This window comes from Saimiri boliviensis, chromosome 1, assembly GCF_048565385.1.
Source record: "Saimiri boliviensis isolate mSaiBol1 chromosome 1, mSaiBol1.pri, whole genome shotgun sequence".
NCBI lineage: Eukaryota > Metazoa > Chordata > Mammalia > Primates > Cebidae > Saimiri > Saimiri boliviensis.
This window is the reverse complement of record NC_133449.1, coordinates 115,127,471-115,145,838: the sequence shown is the minus strand read 5'-3', so window position 1 is coordinate 115,145,838 and position 18,368 is coordinate 115,127,471. Positions and strand designations below refer to the sequence as shown.

Sequence of the window (18,368 nt, the reverse complement as noted above, 5' to 3'; positions counted from 1 at the left end):
TTTCAGGGAACAGATTAAAAACTAAGCCATTAATTGTTAATTTAATCATTTATAATTTTGGAACTTGGTAGTGATAAGTGGTTCTTTTTAGGGTTCTAAGTAAAAGATCATTTTTAGTTTATAATTCCAGGTTTCTGTTTGGCTTGCATAAATGAATGTGAAAATCAATATTTTATTTAACAAATCCCTAATATAAATTTTACTAAGAAAATAACATAGTGTATTTAATACTTTTGAAATTTCCAAATCTATAAATCAACCTAGTGACTTTAAGAAAAAAAATACAAGAGTAAGAGAGTCTGTCTCAGTTCTTCATTACTAACATTATTAGCCAAATGGATAACAGGACTTGAATGAATGAAACTTTTCTGACCACTCAAACATCTAGCACATATTGGGCAAGGAAATGAAACTGATAACTTGCCACTTCTGCAGGGGAATGATTTTTTTTTTTATCTTTTGTTGTTTTTCAGAAGTTACAGTCCCACCCCACAGTCATGCTTTTTGCACTTATCGCACTGGAAAAGTTTGCACAGACAAGTAGGTATAGTGACTTCTTGCACTAATGATCTTCTGTATTGGTTGTTAAAAATTTTATTTTTCTTAGTTACTGGATGAGCCTACACTTTGAACCCCATCAGATGGGCATACATTCTGTTTTCGCCTGGATAGACATGTTAAAGCCAATGAAGTATAACAGGGACAAAGGCAAGGATTTTCTCACCTAAGAATTAAAACTTGGTAACCATAATTACTCACTTTTTATAGGCAAAAATTTAGTGATGAGATTGCTACTTTCTAGAAAAAGTATGGTGGCTCAGGCCCGTAATCCCAGCACTTTGGGAGGTCAAGGCCAGAGGATTGCTTTGGGCCAGGAGTTCGAGACCAGGGTGGGCAACATAGCAAGACTCAATCTCTACAAAAAAATTTTAAAAATCAGCCAGGCATGGTGGCATGCACCTGTGTTCCTAGCTACTTGGGATGCTAAGGCAGGGGTTCACTTGAGCCTAGTAGTTCAAGGTTACAATGAGCCATAGTTGTGCCATTGCACTCCAGCCTGGGCAACAGAGCAAGACCCTGTGACTGAAAAAAAGGAAAATAAAATAGTCAAAATTCTTTGGCTATGTTATCCCTAGAAATTTTAATTGAAGTCTGTTCTAGTCTCCAATTCTTTAATTGCCTCTTCTCATTCCTTACCAATACTAATTTGCTGAGCAAATCATCCTACCCTTTCATTGTTAATTCAAGGATTATGTCTTTCCAAACAGGTGAAAATAAATTGACTATTTCTGAATCCAGTATTAGTGACCGGCTTGTCACATTGGAGTCCTGGGCTAATGATCCTGATTATCTGAAACGTCAAGTTGGTTTCTGTGCCCAGTGGAGCTTAGACAATCTCTGTAAGTGAGAGTTATTCTTTATTAAAATGTCTGTTTCCATTTCCAGACTCATTTCTTTCATAGGCTCACTGGTCTTTCTTTTGCAATGGTAAGTACGAGTTCTTATAAGAACCTCTACTGGCAGGTTGGATATATATTCTGGCAGAAAAGTATCCTAGAGACCCTTTAGTGAAGAATTATATAGTATGCTTCTAATTCCAGCATTTTCCTGTTCAAAACCTTTACTGGCACCCAGTTTCCTGATGTATCAAAACCCTTAATTATATGACACTGTCTAACCAGCTCTTTCTAACACAAACCATTACCTTACTGCCCTACAAACAGGTCCTGATGACTGGGCCTGTTCCCCTCACTTAGAATTCCCTCTTTAGTCCTCTCCCTTTCCCAACTTTGTTTGGTCTTCAAAATCCAAGTCATGTCTTACCTACACCATGAGAATTGTTCTGGATATTTCTTTTTTCCTCCTCCAAGGGTTGCTGGAACAAAAAGTACTGTAGGTTGAGTTTCTCTTATAGGTTGAATTTCTTTTATCTGAAATGCTTGGGACAAAAAGTGTTTCTGATTTCAGATTTTTTTCAGGTTTTGGAGTATTTGCAGATACCTGATTAAGTATTCCTAATAAAAAAATCTGAAGTCCTCCATTGAGCATTTCCTTTGAGCCTCATGTCTGCACTCAAAAAGTATTGGGTTTTGGAGGATTTTGGATTTTCACAATAAGAGTGATCAACCTGTATACTTCTGTATCCTCACTCCCCCATCCATAGTTAGTACTATGCTAAAGCACTACTGGACATGTAAATCCACCACCATTCTTAGCCCTGTATTGTGGGGAGGAGCTTCATGCACAGCCCATGAAATCCCAGGTAAAGAATAATTCTGAAAGAGTGCAATTTGGATTTTGTTCATACAAAATGATACTCTAGGGAATAAAAGCATAAACCTAGCAGTGCTGCCTTTCCTAGCGTTTGTTTGATTGATCTTCAAATGGCAGTGCAGTAACAAAGCTCTGGCTATGTCTCCCCACCTATTCGGCCATTTATGAGCACCTCCACTCCTTGACTAGCGTAGCACTAGCTTATTTATTTGCTTGTTAATTTTTAATGTATGAAAAGTCAGTGTGTTTTACCTTTCAAGAGCATTTTTTTAATGGATACATAGTAATACATATTTTTGGAGCACATTAGATATTTTGATACAGTCATGCAATTAGTAATTACCACATCAGAGTAAATGGGTTATCTGTCCCCTCAAGCATTTATCATTTCTTTGTGTTACAAACATTCCATTTGTACTCTTTTTGTTTTTAAAAATTTCTTTGTTTGGTGCTTTTCTTTTCTTTTCATTTATTTATTTATTTATTTATTTATTTATTTATTTATTTATTTATTTTGAGACGGAGTTTCGCTCTTGTTACCCAGGCTGGAGTGCAATGGCGTGATCTCGGCTCACCGCAACCTCCACCTCCTGGGTTCAGGCAATTCTCCTGCCTCAGCCTCCTGAGTAGCTGGGATTACAGGCACGTGCCACCATGCCCAGCTAATTTTTTGTATCTTTAGTAGAGACGGGGTTTCACCATGTTGACCAGGATGGTCTCGATCTCTTGACCTCGTGATCCACCCGCCTCGGCCTCCCAAAGTGCTGGGATTACAGGCTTGAGCCACCGCGCCCGGCTATTTATTTATTTTTTTAAGATGGGGTTTCACCATGTTGGTCAGGCTGGTCTTGAACTCCCGACCTCGGGTGATCCACCTGCCTTGGCCTCCAAAGTGCTTGGATTACAGGCGTGAACCACCATGCCTGGCTTCTTTTAGTTATTTTTAAATGTCCTTTAAATTATTGTTGACTGTAATCACCCTGTTATGTTGTCAAATACTAGGTGTTCTTCATTCTAACTAGCTATATTTCCATTAACCAACCCCATTTCTCCCCCACCCCCACTACCCTTCCCAGCCTCTGATAGTCATCCTTCTACTTTCTATCTTCATGAGTTCAATTATTTTAATTTTTAGCTCCCATAAAAATTAGTGAGAACATGCAAAGTTTTTCTTCCTGGGCCTGGCTTATTTCATTCAACATCATGTCCTCCAGTTCCATCCATGTTATTGTAAATGTCAGGATCTTATTCTTTTTTGGTGGCTGAGCAGTATTCTATTATGTATATGTGCCACATTTTCTTTATTCATTCATCTGTTGATGGATACTTAGGTTGATTCCAAATCTTGGCTCTCATGAATAGTGCTGCAATAAACATGGGATCACAGATATTTCTTTGATATATTAATTTATTTCTTTGATATACTAATTTTTTTTGGTATATACCTAGCAGTAGAATTGCTGGATCACATAGTAGTTCTGTTATTTGTTTTTGTTTTTTGGGGACAGAGTCTTGCTCTGTTGCCCAGGCTGGAGTGCAGTGGTGTGATCTCGAATCACTGCAACCTCCACCTCCCAGGTTCAAGCAATTCTCCTGCCTCAGCTTCCCAAGAAGCTGGGACTACAGGCATATGCCACCATGCCCGGCTTATTTTTTGTATTTTTAGTAGAGACGGGGTTTCACCATGTTAGCCAGGATAGTCTCGATCTCCTGACCTTGTGATCCACCCACCCCGACCTCCCAAAGGGCTAGGATTACAGGCATGGGCCACTGTGCCCAGCCTGTTTTTAGTTTCTTGAGGAACCTCCATACTGTTCTCCTTAGTGGTCTTACTAATTTACATTCCTACCGACAGTGTACAAAGGTTACCTTTTATCCACAACCTCACCAGCATTCATTATTGCCTGTCTTTTGAATAAATGCCATTTTTACTGGGGTGAGATGATAGCTCATTGTAGTTTTAATTTGGATTTCTCCAATTATCAGTAATGTTTAGCATCTGTTTGCCATTTGTATGTCTTCTTTTGAGAAATGTCTGTTCAGATCTTTTGCCCATTTTTTAAGCAGATTATTAGATGTTTTCCCATTGAGTTACTTGAGCTCCTTATGTATTCTAGATATTAATCCTTTATCAGATGGATAGTTTGCAAATAGTTTCTCCCATTCTGTGGGATGTCTCTTTGTTGATCATTTCCTTTGCAGTACAGAAACTTTTTAACTTAATATCATCCCATTTGTCCATTTTTGCTTTGGTGCCTGAGCTTTTGGGGTATTCAAGAAATATTTGCCCAGATCAGTGTCCTGGAGAGTTTCCCCAATGCTTTCTTTTAGTAGAACTTCATAGTTTGAGGTCTTAGATTTAAGTCTTTAATCCATTTTGATTTGATTTTTGTAGATGGTGACAGAGGCCTAGTGTTAATCTTTTGTTTATGGATAACTAGTTTTTCTAGCACCATTTATTGAAGACGCTGTCCTTTCCCCCGATGTATGTTCTTGGCATCTTTGTTGAAACTCAGTTCACTGTAGATGTATGGATTTAATTCTGGATTCTCTGTTCCGTTCCATTGGTCCCTGTGTCTGTTTTTATGCTAGTACCATGCAGTTTGGGTTACTATAACTCTGTAGTATAATTTGAAGTCAAGTAATGTGATTCCTCCAGTTTTGTTTTTTGCTCAGGGTAGCTTTGCTATTCTGGGTGTTTTGTAGTTCTGTATAAATTTTAGGATTTTTTTCTATTTCTTTGAAGAATGTCATTGGTATTTTGATAAGGATTGCATGGAATCTGTAGGTTGCTTTGAGTAATATAGACATTTTAACAATATTGATTCTTTCAATCCATGAACAGGGTATATCTTTGTGTCCTCTTTGATTTCTTGCATTAGTGTTTTATAGTTTTCATTGTAGAGAGCTTTCACTTCTTCGATTAAGTTTATTCCTAGATATCTTATTTTATTTATAGCTTTTGTAAATGCAATTAGTTTCTTGATTTCGTCTTCAGATTGTTTGCTATTGGCATATAAAAATGCTATCAATTTCTGCATGTAATTTTATATGCTGCAACTTTACTGAATTTGCTTTTTAGTCTAATCGTTTTTTGGCGGATTTTTTAGGTTTTCCCAAATACAAGATCATATTCTCCACAAACACAGATATGACTTCTTCCTTTCTATTTTGGATGCCCTTTATTTCTTTCTCTTGTCTGATTGCTGTAGCTGGCACTAGCTTTTTCTTTTCCTCACAGCAGCCTGCCTTAGAAACATGAACACTCTTTCTTTTGCAGTTCTAAAAGAAGGTAGACAGCTGACCTATGAGAAAGTGAACTTGAGTAGCATTAGGGCCATGCTGAATAGCAATGACGTCAGCGAGTACCTGAAGATCTCACCTCATGGCTTAGAGGTAGGTAATGCTTCCACAGAGGGACACTTTGGGGGATGACAGGGTAATCATTTTAATCCTTGCATAACCAGTTGTCTTAGGGCTGGTGCTTCCCTCTTTCCCTGTATTTTAAAAATGTTACTTACTTCATGGGGAAGTCTTTATTAAAGAGCTGCTTGTGAACAGATGGTACCATAAGGCACTAGACATGTCAGGATTAAAGAACTGTTTGAAAAGTGGCTGCAAACAATTCTTTGATTCTGTATATCATCAAATGCCTTATATATTTTGGTTTTGTACTTTTTGTCCCTGAGGATGGACTGAGGAAGCAATATTCCACCAGAAGCTTTAATAAGGAAAAATACACTCAGCCTTCCCAGTAGTCAGTTATCTTTGGTGGTCTTCAGGCCCTGATGGTTGATTGTCACATTTTTTGGATTTGCCAGGCTCGCTGTGATGCCTCCTCTTTTGAAAGTGTGCGTTGCACCTTTTGTGTGGATGCTGGGGTATGGTACTATGAAGTAACAGTGGTCACTTCTGGCGTCATGCAGATTGGCTGGGCCACTCGAGACAGCAAATTCCTCAATCACGTGAGTACCCTAGAGAACTGTGAAAATGGGGGCAGTGGCAGTTTGCTTTTTCTCCCTAGTTAGTGGATGGAAAATACTTTAGACATACTTATTTTTCAAATAGATTTGCTCTATAATCTTTTCTTGGGCAGAGCCACATGGTACCAGATCCCTAACAATGATCTGCTAAACTGATAGAGAAATAGGAAAACATAAGTGAAATTACCCTTCAGCCTTTTTCTCTTGAGTCTTAAGTAGACACTCATTTTTCACCTAGAGGCTGGATGTGTCCTTTGTCTTTGTATGCTCCTCTTCTGCCCCAGCCACATATTTGGCTCAGTTCTTATACTGGAACTAGTGCTGATTAATACCTTGAGTTTAAGCTTTAAGAGCTTTGTAGGAATTCTCTTCCTTTCAAAAAATAGTGTTGGCTTGACTTTTTTTACTTGACTTTTACCTAATAATTAGTTGACACGTTTTTCTCAATATTTAGTTATTTATCTTTTGTTATAGAAATCTATAATATAAAAGGGAAAATTAAATCCTAGAGTAAGTAGCATTGGGCTACCTCTACCTGAATTTGAAAGTTTCCCACTTTCCTACAGATGTATGATTTCTGGCCACTTTATACCCTTCTAACACCCAGGCCAATTGGCTTTCTTCTGTTGATCAAATTATAAGCTGTTTGGAATTAATCCAGTTTTGATCAGTAATATTTTATTTTCATACGGTTTTTACCATTTGAGCTGGGAAAAGCCCCTTGGATTGTCTTATTAATCTAAATAAAACCCATCCCCCCACCCCCATCCAATATGTAAGATCCTGGGATGGGTTTTAGAAGTGATCCAACAAAATCAGACTAAACTTACCAGCCATAAGCATGTTGAGGTTCAGGTTTTTTGCTTTATTTTTAGAGACAGTTCTCATTGTGTTGCTCAGGCTGGCCTTGAACTCTTGGGCTCAAGCCATCCTCTTACCTCAGCCTCCCAAGTAGCTGGGACCATCGGCACATGCCATGATGCCCTACTTGTAAGCATAGTTTTTAAAGCGCCATTTCAGTAAGGCTGTATTTCACCCTGTAATTATTGATGGCGTATTACTAAAACTCCTAGGCTGGAGAGAGACAAATTGGAGGAAAAGGGCCTGTGGAGAGGTCAAGTCTGGACTTTTGTCTGGGGTGGAGAACTGATTCCCACAATAGTTTTTACTGTTACAATTTCCATTTCACAGATGAGAAAACTGAGACAGAGTAGGAAGAAACTCAAACTGGAATTCAGTTTCCTTACTATTCTACAACATTTGTTTTCTTTGTATTCAAAAATGGAGAAAATTTCAGAGAATCAGCTAGTTTCCTCATTTGGAAGTGAAAAATTGTTCTAGAACTAGAAGTAATAGGGATTTTTCCAGGGAGGAAGCTTCGATATAAACTTTGTCTCTCTTGATTTGGCAGCAAACACACTACAGGTCTAGGTGTAATATATCTGACACTGTATGTTACAAATTTGTTTTTTTAATGGCCAGTGAAGCTGGATATAGTTTCTTCTGCTCGATGAAACTATAATTTTTGCCACGTAGTAGCAGATCTTTGGCTTCTCAAGTTAAAAGACTTACATACTATTTTCTTATCCTCCTGATCATTCAACAGGCTATTGGTTTCTTTAAAAACAAACATTTTTCCCTTATCCAAGCATTAGTTGATTCCCTGTTAGAAATTGATACAGTCTGATATGATGTCTTTTCCCAAATACAGGATCTTAATGATGTTGCCATATTTAAAACCTTGCTTCAAATGTACATTGTTCTAGTGATTCTGAATCTTTTTGCCTGTACAGACAGGGTGTGATTCTATGGAATAAGTCATTCCTAGGATATACCCAATTTCAAAAGATTCCAAGTCTCTACATAGTGCCTCTTATTTGAACTCTTGCTGCGTAGGTTTCCCTTTCGAAAAGCTAACTACTGAGCTCAAAGTTAGATCATTAAAATAAGAAGCTTACGGATAGTTCTGTGTAGGTCACCTACAGAACAGTTTGTCTTGTTGCTTTGGCCAGGAGCCATAGCTCACATTTGTAATCCCAGCACTTTGGGAAGCTGAGGTGGGTGGGTCACTTAAGGTCAGGAGTTTGACTGGCCAACATGGTGAAATCCCGTCTCCACTAAAAATGCAAAAATTAGCTGGGGTGTGGTGGTAGCCATCTGTTATCCCAGCTATTTGGAAGCCTAAGGCAGGAGAATCCCTTGAACCTGGAAGGCAGAGTGAGCCCAGATAGTGTGACTGCACTCCAGCCTGGGCGATAGAGTGAGACTATGTCTCAAAAATAAATAAATATCTTGCCTTTTCATGAGTGTCTGTTATGTGATAGGTCTCTTACATACTCATTTCTAATCTGTCTTAGAGTTTAGAAAGGTATTGTTCTGCCATTTAAAGATGAGGAAAATCAAGTTTAGATAAATTAAGAAACTTGCCCAAAGCCATCTAGTCTCCAGCTGCTGGAGATTTCAAACCCTACTCAGAATAGCCTGTGCTTCTTCCCCTGATGAAGATCCTGCCTTGGAGAAAATGACTCTGGCTATTTCAGACAGACAAGGATGACTTAGACGCCTGTCTGGGTCCTCCAGATTATGGAGAAGCTTGGAAACTAGACAAGCTCCAAGGCAATGTCAGGGCCAACAAACAGGAATTACAACAGCCAGTGTTTTAGGAGAATGATCTGGCCAGCATGCAGCCACCATTGCTGCTGGAAGTCAATCCTAACCTTCCTTCTGTGTGGAGTCACTTGCATCACTTGCATCATACTGACTGTTCAATAGGAAAGGCCAGCTGGCCAAGCCTAGGTTATATCTTACCTTTCCACTTCCAGAGGAGAAGGCAGAACACTGTCTTCATACATTTCCCATAACAGGAAGGAGTTGGGATGCTATACAGCAGGAAAAAGGACAGTGTCCACCACATGGGTAAGAGACTCAAACTGTTCCCTGAATGACAAGCTTTGGGTAAACTTTCTTTTGTTTGTTTTTGGTAATGTTTCCATTGCTAAAATATGCATGACAAAAAAACAGGTAGTTCAAAATAAATACTAAGCTAGCCATTCTGTTCTCTCATTTATCTGTCCTAGCCAATGGAAACCAAAGTTAATCCTGTTGGGAATGTTTTGAGCTAAGAGAAGATATAGGACATCTAGATTGTTCTCTGAGATGTAAGCTCAAGAGATTTTTAAAGTGCATCTCTGTTAGGCAAGAGGTATCTTCTTAAATCTGTAGATGCTGCTCTATAGTTAAAGTGATTAGAGTTCTGTCTTTGTCCTGTAATGCCACTCTGTTGTGGAATTTATCCAGGCATCAAAGACATTGCATGGTAAAGAATGTGTAATGAGTCTGCTCTTTACCAACTCATGGTGGCTAGCTTCTAGGAATTTCTTTCAAGTGTTCTGTCAAGGACTCCTCAGGATATTAGAAGATAAAGATAGAAAAGAATTGCTTGTCTTTTACCTATGCCCCAGTGCCTATATTTTAGTGGTTTTTAAGTTTTTACTTACTAACTTGTTCAGTCTTTGAAAGGGATGGCAAGGCATTCTTTCTAGCAAGTGGTGAATTTCTTTGTTTTGTTTTGTTTTGAGACAGAGTCTTCACTCTGTCACCCAGGCTGGGGTGCAGTGGTATGTGATCTTAGCTCACTGCAACCTCCGCCTCCCAGGCTCAGGTGATTCTCATGCCGCAGCCACCAGAGTTAACTGGGATTACAGACGTGCGCCACCACACATAACTAACTTTTGTATTTTTGGTAGAGACAGAGTTTTGTCATGTCCAGGCTGTACTCAGACTCCTTGCCTCAAGTGATTCGCCTCTCAAAGTGCTGAAATTACAGGCATGAGCCACTGCTCCTGGCAGCCTTGGGTGGTAAATTTCTAAGGCAATTAGATGGAAGCTCATTTAACTCTTGAATATTCTGAATAGTGAATATCAATAGCTATTTGAGAAGAGTCATTTGGAGAGCATTCTTCTAAATTCAGTATATTGTAATCCAAAAATTCAGTACAAAATTGTTGAGTTGTCAGAACTTTTTTTCCAATCTGTCTCCTCACTATATTGTTTGCCCTATGGAATAGGCAGGATCAGGACCTGATCTTACTTGGATTTGGCCATTTTCAATTTCTTTCTCTGGTAAAGCTTTTCACCATTGATCCTTAAAGATAGCAGCTGTCTCATTTACATGCTTCTTCTATTGTTTATAAGCACTCAAAATAATTTATTAAAATCTCAGCCATCTTTTTATTTTAACAGTTCTGTGAAATAATTGAAAGGCAGTAAGTAAGAAAAAGAAGAAACTGGCTGAGTGCAGTAGCTCATGCCTGTAATCCCAGCACTTTGGGAGACCGAGGCGGTGAGGTCAGGAGTTTGAGACCAGCCTGACCAACATGGAAAAACCCCATCTCTACCAAAAATACAAAATTAGCTGGGTGTGGTGACGCATGCCTATAATCCTAGCTACCTGGGAGGCTGAGGCAGGAGAATTGCTTGAAACCTGGGAGGCGGAGGTTGTGATGAGCCAAGATTGCACCATTGCACTCCAGCCTGGGCAACAAGAGCAAAACTCCATCTCAAAAATAAATAAATAAAAAGAAGAAATTCTCGGGTGTGGTGGCTCACACCTGTAATCACAGCACTTTGGGAGGCCAAGGCAGGCTGATCACCTGAGGTCAGGAGTTCAAGACCAGCCTGGCCAGTATGGAGAAATCCTGCCTCTACTAAAAATACAAAATCAGCCAGTCATGGTGGCACATGCCTGTAATCCCAGCAACTCAGGAGGCTGAGGCAGGAGAACTGCTTAAACCCAGGAGGTGGAGGTTGTAGTGAACTGAGATTATGCCATTGCATTCCAGCCTAGGCAACAAGAGTGAAACTCCGTCTCAAAAAAAAAAAAAAAAAAAAGAAGAAACTAGCCGGGCGCGGTGGCTCAAGCCTGTAATCCCAGCACTTTGGGAGGCCGAGGCGGGTGGATCACGAGGTCGAGAGATCGAGACCATCCTGGTCAACATGGTGAAACCCCGTCTCTACTAAAAATACAAAAAAACTAGCTGGGCGTGGTGGCGCGTGCCTGTAATCCCAGCTACTTAGGAGGCTGAGGCAGGAGAATTGCCTGAGCCCAGGAGGCGGAGGTTGCGGTGAGCCGAGATCGCGCCATTGCACTCCAGCCTGGGTAACAAGAGCGAAACTCCGTCTCAAAAAAAAAAAAAAAAAAAAAAAAAAAAGAAGAAACTGACAAGGACCTGTACGATGCTCAAATCAAGCTGATCTCGGAATAGCTTTTAGCTGAGTGTCCACTGTAACCTTTCTCTTGTCTTCAGTTTTGAAATCCCAGAATATTTGGGTATTTTGAAGTCTGCTAGATGCAAGAAAGGTATTTGCCTGATCTGATCTTGTTACTGGAAAGGGTCTGGATCTAGACCCCAAGAGACAGTTCTTGGACCTCGCACAAGAAAGAATTTGGAGTGAGTCCATAGAATAAAGTGAAAACAACATTATTAGAGAAACCAAAGAATGGCTACTCTATAGGCAGAGCAGCGGCATGGACTACTCAACTGAGTATAGTTATTTCTCGATTACATGCTAAACAGGAGTGGATCGTTCATGAGTTTTCTGGAAAAGGGGCAGGCACTTCCTGAAACTGAGGGTTTCTCCCCTTTTTAAATTATATAGTATAACTTCCAAATTGCCATGGTATTTGTAAACTGTCATGGCAACTGTGAGAGTGTCTTTTAGCATGCTAATGCATTGTAATTAGCATATAATGAACAATGAGCTTGACCAGAAGTCACTTTTGTCTCCATCTTTGTTTTAGTGGGTTTTGGCCAGCTTTTTTATCGCATCCTGTTTTATCAGCAGGGTCTTTGTGACCTGTATCTTATGCTGACCTCCTGTGTCATCCAAGATTTTAGGTTCAAACCGGGCTCTGGTTCTTGGGCCAGCTGGTTGACCTCTCTGGCCTTTGTTTCTTCTTAAAAGGGAGTCAATGCTACCAGCCTCATGGTAGTTAGTGAGAATTAAATGAACCAGCAAATGTGAAAGTGCCTGAACAAAGGAGGCACTGGGCACATATTTGCTGGTGAAGTCATTATCTATTCACTTGGAACCAGGCCTCTAAGTCATAATTTTAGTATTTTCCAAAAACCGTGCGTTCTCTCTTCATACAGAAAACTTAGAACCCCAGCCACTAGGTCAATGGTCATAAAAGACACACTCTCTTCCCAGGTCAGAGCAGGCAGACTTGCTAATCTTCTGGGCCTTGTCTCTCTCCAGGAAGGCTATGGCATTGGGGACGATGAATACTCCTGTGCGTATGATGGCTGCCGGCAGCTGATTTGGTACAATGCCAGAAGTAAGCCTCACATACACCCATGCTGGAAAGAAGGTATTCATGCTCTCCATTATAAATGTATCAAGTGGGTTATTATGAGGCATTTATTACATTAAGCCTTAAAATATCTTAGAAGAAGATCAAATGTGAAAAGGGATATTAGCTTTTGTGTAGCTGCCAAGGATGAAAGTGGTATTCCTCTGATAAACTTACCTCTGGTGGAGTCCTTCCTGTAGCAAGAACATTTCAGAAAATAAAATTTTTACATTAGTCAGAAAATTGTACTCTTAAGATTAGTATGAATTCTATTTTCCACTTTGGATCTGTTTTGAATTAAAGCAGCCATGGCGATATCAGGGACACTGCAGTTGTAATGCCACTAAAATGAGGATTTTTCAGGGACAAGATGGCTATGGAACAGGTCCTATCCAGTGGCCATGCTTTAAGGAGGTACGGACATATGGTAGAGAATATAACCTCTGGAAGGATTTGATTTCTAGCATCAGAGCTAGATAGGGGATATAACCCAGCTCTTTCTCCAAGCACCCCTCTCTCATTTTGCTACCCCAATCAGCATTATGAATATAAACTGAATTTTTAGGCATGCTAACAAAGAAGGAATTTAGGCTGACGCAGGTGGATTGATTGCTTGAAGTAAGTTCAAGACCAGCTGGCCAACATGGTGAAACCCCGTCTCTACTAAAACACAAAAATTAGCCAAGCGTGGTGGCGCCCACTTGTGGTCCCAGCTACTTGGGAGGCTGAGGCAGGAAAATCACTTGAAACTAGGAGGCAGAGTTTGCAGTGAGTCAGGATTGCGCCACTGCACTCCAGGCTGGGCAACAGAGTGAGACTCCATCTCAAAAAAAAAAAAAAAAAAAGGAAAGAAAGCAGGAATTTGCCCACCCCCGTGTGGAAACAGCTCCACTTGATTAAATTGATGGTGTGGAGCAGGCATCCCCAAACTTTTTACACAGGGGGCCAGTTCACTGTCCCTCAGACCGTTGGAGGGCCGCCACATACTGTGCTCCTCTCACTGACCACCAATGAAAGAGGTGCCCCTTCCTGAAGTGTGGCAGGGGACCGGATAAATGGCCTCAGGGGGCCGCATGCGGCCCACGGGCTGTAGTTTGGGGACGCCTGGTGTGGAGGGAGAAAAGAACAGAAAAGCCAACAGGAACACTCATTTTAATGGCTTGCAGGTTCTTGAAGGAACGTAAAACTTCATTTAATGGAGCGTAAGATAAAGGCACTATTTTCAAAAACTAGCTTATTTTCTAATAATAATTTTTTAAAGGATTATTCAAGTAATGTTTTTTATAAAAATTTGAAAAATAGAAAAAGAACAAAATGAATAAAAATCCCCTGTAATTTCTCCATCAAGAGATTTTTTTTTTAACACTTAAATTATATATATGTATTTGTTGTTGTTGTTATACTTAATACCTTGAATAGCTTTCCAGGTTATTAAATAACATTACTTTTTATTGTTGTCGTTTTTGAGACAGGGTCTCGTCTATCACCCAGGCTTGAGTGCAGTAGCGGGATTGCAGCTCATACAGCCTCGACCTCCCAGGCGCAATCCATCCTCGCACCTCAGCCTCTACAGTAGCTGGGACTACAGGGACACACCACCATGCCTGGCTAATTTTTGTATTTTTTTGGTAGGGACAGGGTTTTGTCATGTTGCCCAGGCTAGTCTCAAACTTCTGGGCTCAAGTGATCTACCCACCTCTGGCCTCTCAAAGTGTTGAGATTACAGGCTTGAGCCACCATGGCCCAGCCAATAACATTACTTTTAATGGCTTCTCAAATTTTCATTATATAGTTGTACTATAATATACTAATTAATGCCTCATTGTTGGACGTTGACATTTTTGCCTTTTAAAATTATCGTTAGAGACCACTCTGCATTTTCTCAAGACAAAACCCTTAGAAGTGAAACTTCTCTGGCAAGGGGAATATAGAATTTCAAAGTTTTTGCTGTGTTTTGCCAGATTTTCCTCCACCAGCATTGAGTGTCCATTTTTCTTGTCATTACTGTGTAATTTCATTTATTTTCCTTTGACAAATAAATTTATTTATCTTATCTTTCAAAACCAAAATTGGGCCAGACATGGTGGCTCATACCTGTAATCCCAGCACTTAAGGAGGTTGAAGCATGGGGATCCTTTGAGAGGATCACTTGGGACCCAGAGTTTCAAATTAGCCTGGGCTACATAATGAGACCCCCCTATCTCTACAAAAAATTTTAAAGATTTGCCAGGTGTGGTGGCACGTGCCTATAGTCCTAGTTACTCAGGAAGCTGAAGTAGGAGGATCACTTGAGCCCAGGAGTTTGAGGCTGTAGTGAGCTAGGATTGCGCCACTGTACTCCAGCCTGGGTAATGGAGCAAGACCCTGTCTTAACAACAAAAACAACAACAAATCCAAAAACTGAAACCTTACAGTTTTACGTTATTCAATAAGTAAATAATTTTTTTTTTTTTTTTTGAGATGGAGTCTCACTCTGTCGCCCAGGCTGGAGTGCAGTGGCACAATCTCGGCTCACTGCAACCTCCACGTCCTGGGTTCAAGCGATTTTTGTGCCTCAGCCACCCGAGTAGCTGGGACCACAGGTGCATGCCACTACACTCGGCTAATTTTTGTATTTTTAGTAGAGATGGCGTTTCACCATGTTAGCCAGGCTGGTCTTGAACTCCTGACTTCAGGTGATCAGCCCATTTCAGCCTCCCAAAGTGCTGGGATTACAGGCATGAGCCACCTCATCCAGCCTGCCTTGCCTTTTTTTTTTTTTTTTTTTTTTTTTTTAAGGCATGTTTTGGGGTAGTTATCTAGGGAGTTATAAATCTCACCAGAGAGGCAAGTAAACACATGATTTTGATCTTCGCATATTTCATGGAGCCCCAAATGTACCTTTATCCCCACGTTTTAACGTCTTTGAAATTGGGATGTATCTTAAGACTGGCTTGTCATAATTTAACTGGCAGCATTTTTTTCTTGTTGTTGCATTAAAATATTGGGGTATAGGGGTCAGATCAGTTGCAGAAGAAACAAAGATGAATATGTTGAATGCATAGCTAAAGATGCAGACTTAATACAGTGCCATTGAAACACTTGAGATGCTTAGCAGAGATCTTGGTAGTACACATCATTATCCTAACAGTGTTTCACTTTATCCTCTAGGAGATACAGTAGGATTTCTGTTAGACTTGAATGAAAAGCAAATGATCTTCTTTCTAAATGGCAACCAGCTGCCTCCTGAAAAGCAAGTCTTTTCATCTACTGTGTAAGTACCTCTTCTCAGTCAAAAATTCAAGTAGATGCATGGAATGCCCTTTTCTCTAGGAAAAAAAAAAAAAGTCTTTGTCCATTTATATACACAGTTGTGATGAGAAATTGATTAATTTCAAGTGATTGGGGACTCATCTGATCAGACCTAAAACTACCCCAAGGTTTGATATGGGAAGATAAGGCAGAATATTCTCTGGTCACAGACCTTTGTGGGTTATAAACACAATCCATTACTCTTCCTTTCTGCTAGGGTAGGACTGAGTCACCCTGCCTTTCTGAAAACTGTTCTATGAACTTTATTTTGTGTTTTATTAATTCTGTTGCCCTCCATCCATTCTTTTTCTGTTAAAAATGGTTAATTCCTTTTATTTGTAGATCTGGATTTTTTGCTGCAGCTAGTTTCATGTCATATCAACAATGTGAGTTTAATTTTGGAGCAAAACCATTCAAATACCCACCATCTATGAAATTTAGCACTTTTAATGACTACGCCTTCCTAACTGCTGAAGAAAAAATCATTTTGCCAAGGTAAGGAATCTGCCCGGGCTATCTCCAGTCTTTCACATGCATCGTATGAGAAATTAAAACAGTTTATAATAAACTTTAAAAGACATGACAGGCCGGGCGCGGTGGCTCAAGCCTGTAATCCCAGCACTTTGGGAGGCTGAGGCGGGTGGATCACGAGGTCAAGAGATCGAGACCATCCTGGTCAACATGGTGAAACCCCGTCTCTACTAAAAATACAAAAAATTAGCTGGGCACGGTGGTGCGTTCCTGTAATCGCAGCTACTCAGGAGGCTGAGGCAGGAGAATTGCCTGAACCCAGAAGGCGGAGGTTGCGGTGAGCCGAGATCGTGCCATTGCACTCCAGCCTGGGTAACAAGAGCGAAACTCCGTCTCAAAAAAAAAAAAAAAAAAGACATGACAAATAAATTTTAAAAACTTGAGTAAAATGGATGACTTTACAGGAAATATAAATTACTAAGACAGATTCCAGAAGAGATATACACAAACCAATTATTGTGTATATCTGTCCCCAGAAAGCACCAGACCAAGGTGGTTTCACAGGGGATCTTTACCAAATTGTTAGGTAACAGATAACCTTATTGTTATTTAAAATGTTACCAAACCACCGGGCACGGTGGCTCAAGCCTGTAATCCCAGCACTTTGGGAGGCCAAGATGGGTGGATCACAAGGTCAACAGATCGAGACCATCCTGGTCCACATGGTGAAACCCCGTCTCTACTAAAAATACAAAAAATTAGCTGGGTATGGTGGGGTGTGCCTGTAATCCCAGCTACTCAGGAGGCTGAGGCAGGAGAATTGCCTGAACCCAGGAGGCGGAGGTTGCGGTGAGCCGAGATCGCGCCATTGCACTCCAGCCTGGGTAACAAGAGTGAAACTCCGTCTCAAAAAAAAAAAAAAAAAAAAGAAAAAGAAAAAAAGAAGGAAAAAAAAATGTTACCAAACCCAGAAAGATAGAAGGAGCACTTTCAATTTTTGTGTGTGAGATAAGTAAGATTGGTATAAAAATTAGAAAAATATAACACCTGTACACACAAAAAAACTGCAAACTAACTTCACTTGAATGTCAGTGTCAGAATCCTAAATATTAGGAAATCGAGTGGATCTTTTAACAGAGTCAGATTTATTGAAAGACTTTGTGTGGTTTTAGCTGTGTGACAAAGATGACAACACTGTTCCACAACCATCAATGAATACCATCTTGGATAATATTTCACAGCCCTTATTTGACAAAAACTGTGATTGGCATTAATTTATCAGATGAATGCCTGCCTTGCTTCCTTGTGAGATGAATGTAGTCTGTTCCTTAGGCTAGGAGAAGACTCCAGCTGCTTCCTGGTAATTACTTCAAGTTCAAACTTGTTTCACAATGTGAGCTGAAGTTTATCATTTTAAACAGAGCAGCTGCCTGTTTAAAGGGTATTCCTGTCTTATATCAGTAAGAGTCTCTCTCAGCAGCCAAGGACAGCATACTTGTCATGACATAGCTAGTGTCGGACTCTTATGCTCCTGAAGGTATTTGTAACATTATCCTAGCTCCTGTTTTGACTCAAAAAGCAGATCTGCAAGCAGCGCTCTGTCCTATGCTTCACCTTGGACTCACTGTCTCAGTGGTTCAATAGTTTCCAGATGAACTAGAAAATGGCATGATAATGGCAGCATTGTCTGCAGCAGCAGAGCTTCAGTAATAGCCCAAGAACATAAAGGTTGCATATGTCCCCACCCAGGGATCTGAGGTTAATTCCTAGAACTTTCATTCAACATCATCCTTGGTGCCTGACAGAGATTCTGAACCTTAAATACCTCTTGGCCAAAGTCAGAGAGACACCTCTCCCTTATCTATCATACCCCATTCTTTGTCATCTAGCCCGCCTTTTCATTGGATGATGCTCATAAATAAGTCTTCTCACATATACCTTAAAACAGTTAATTTATTCCTCTAAATTCCCCTGGGGACTGGCCTTAGTTAAAATGC

At 40.2% G+C, this 18,368-nt stretch overlaps 1 protein-coding gene across 5 annotated transcripts in view; it reads left to right on the top strand.

The window, feature by feature from the left end:
- The window catches only part of RSPRY1 (ring finger and SPRY domain containing 1), a 54,001-nt gene that overhangs the window by 27,784 nt on the left and 7,849 nt on the right, over positions 1 to 18,368 (top strand). For all 5 annotated transcript variants that reach the window (XM_003943476.3, XM_074402549.1, XM_074402543.1 and 2 more), the window contains 7 exons: positions 474 to 540; positions 1,269 to 1,400; positions 5,555 to 5,670; positions 6,096 to 6,239; positions 12,516 to 12,627; positions 15,760 to 15,862; positions 16,243 to 16,395. In XM_003943476.3, the coding sequence (XP_003943525.1) occupies positions 474 to 540; positions 1,269 to 1,400; positions 5,555 to 5,670; positions 6,096 to 6,239; positions 12,516 to 12,627; positions 15,760 to 15,862; positions 16,243 to 16,395 (827 nt within the window). The remainder of the gene's footprint in view (positions 1 to 473; positions 541 to 1,268; positions 1,401 to 5,554; positions 5,671 to 6,095; positions 6,240 to 12,515; positions 12,628 to 15,759; positions 15,863 to 16,242; positions 16,396 to 18,368) is intronic.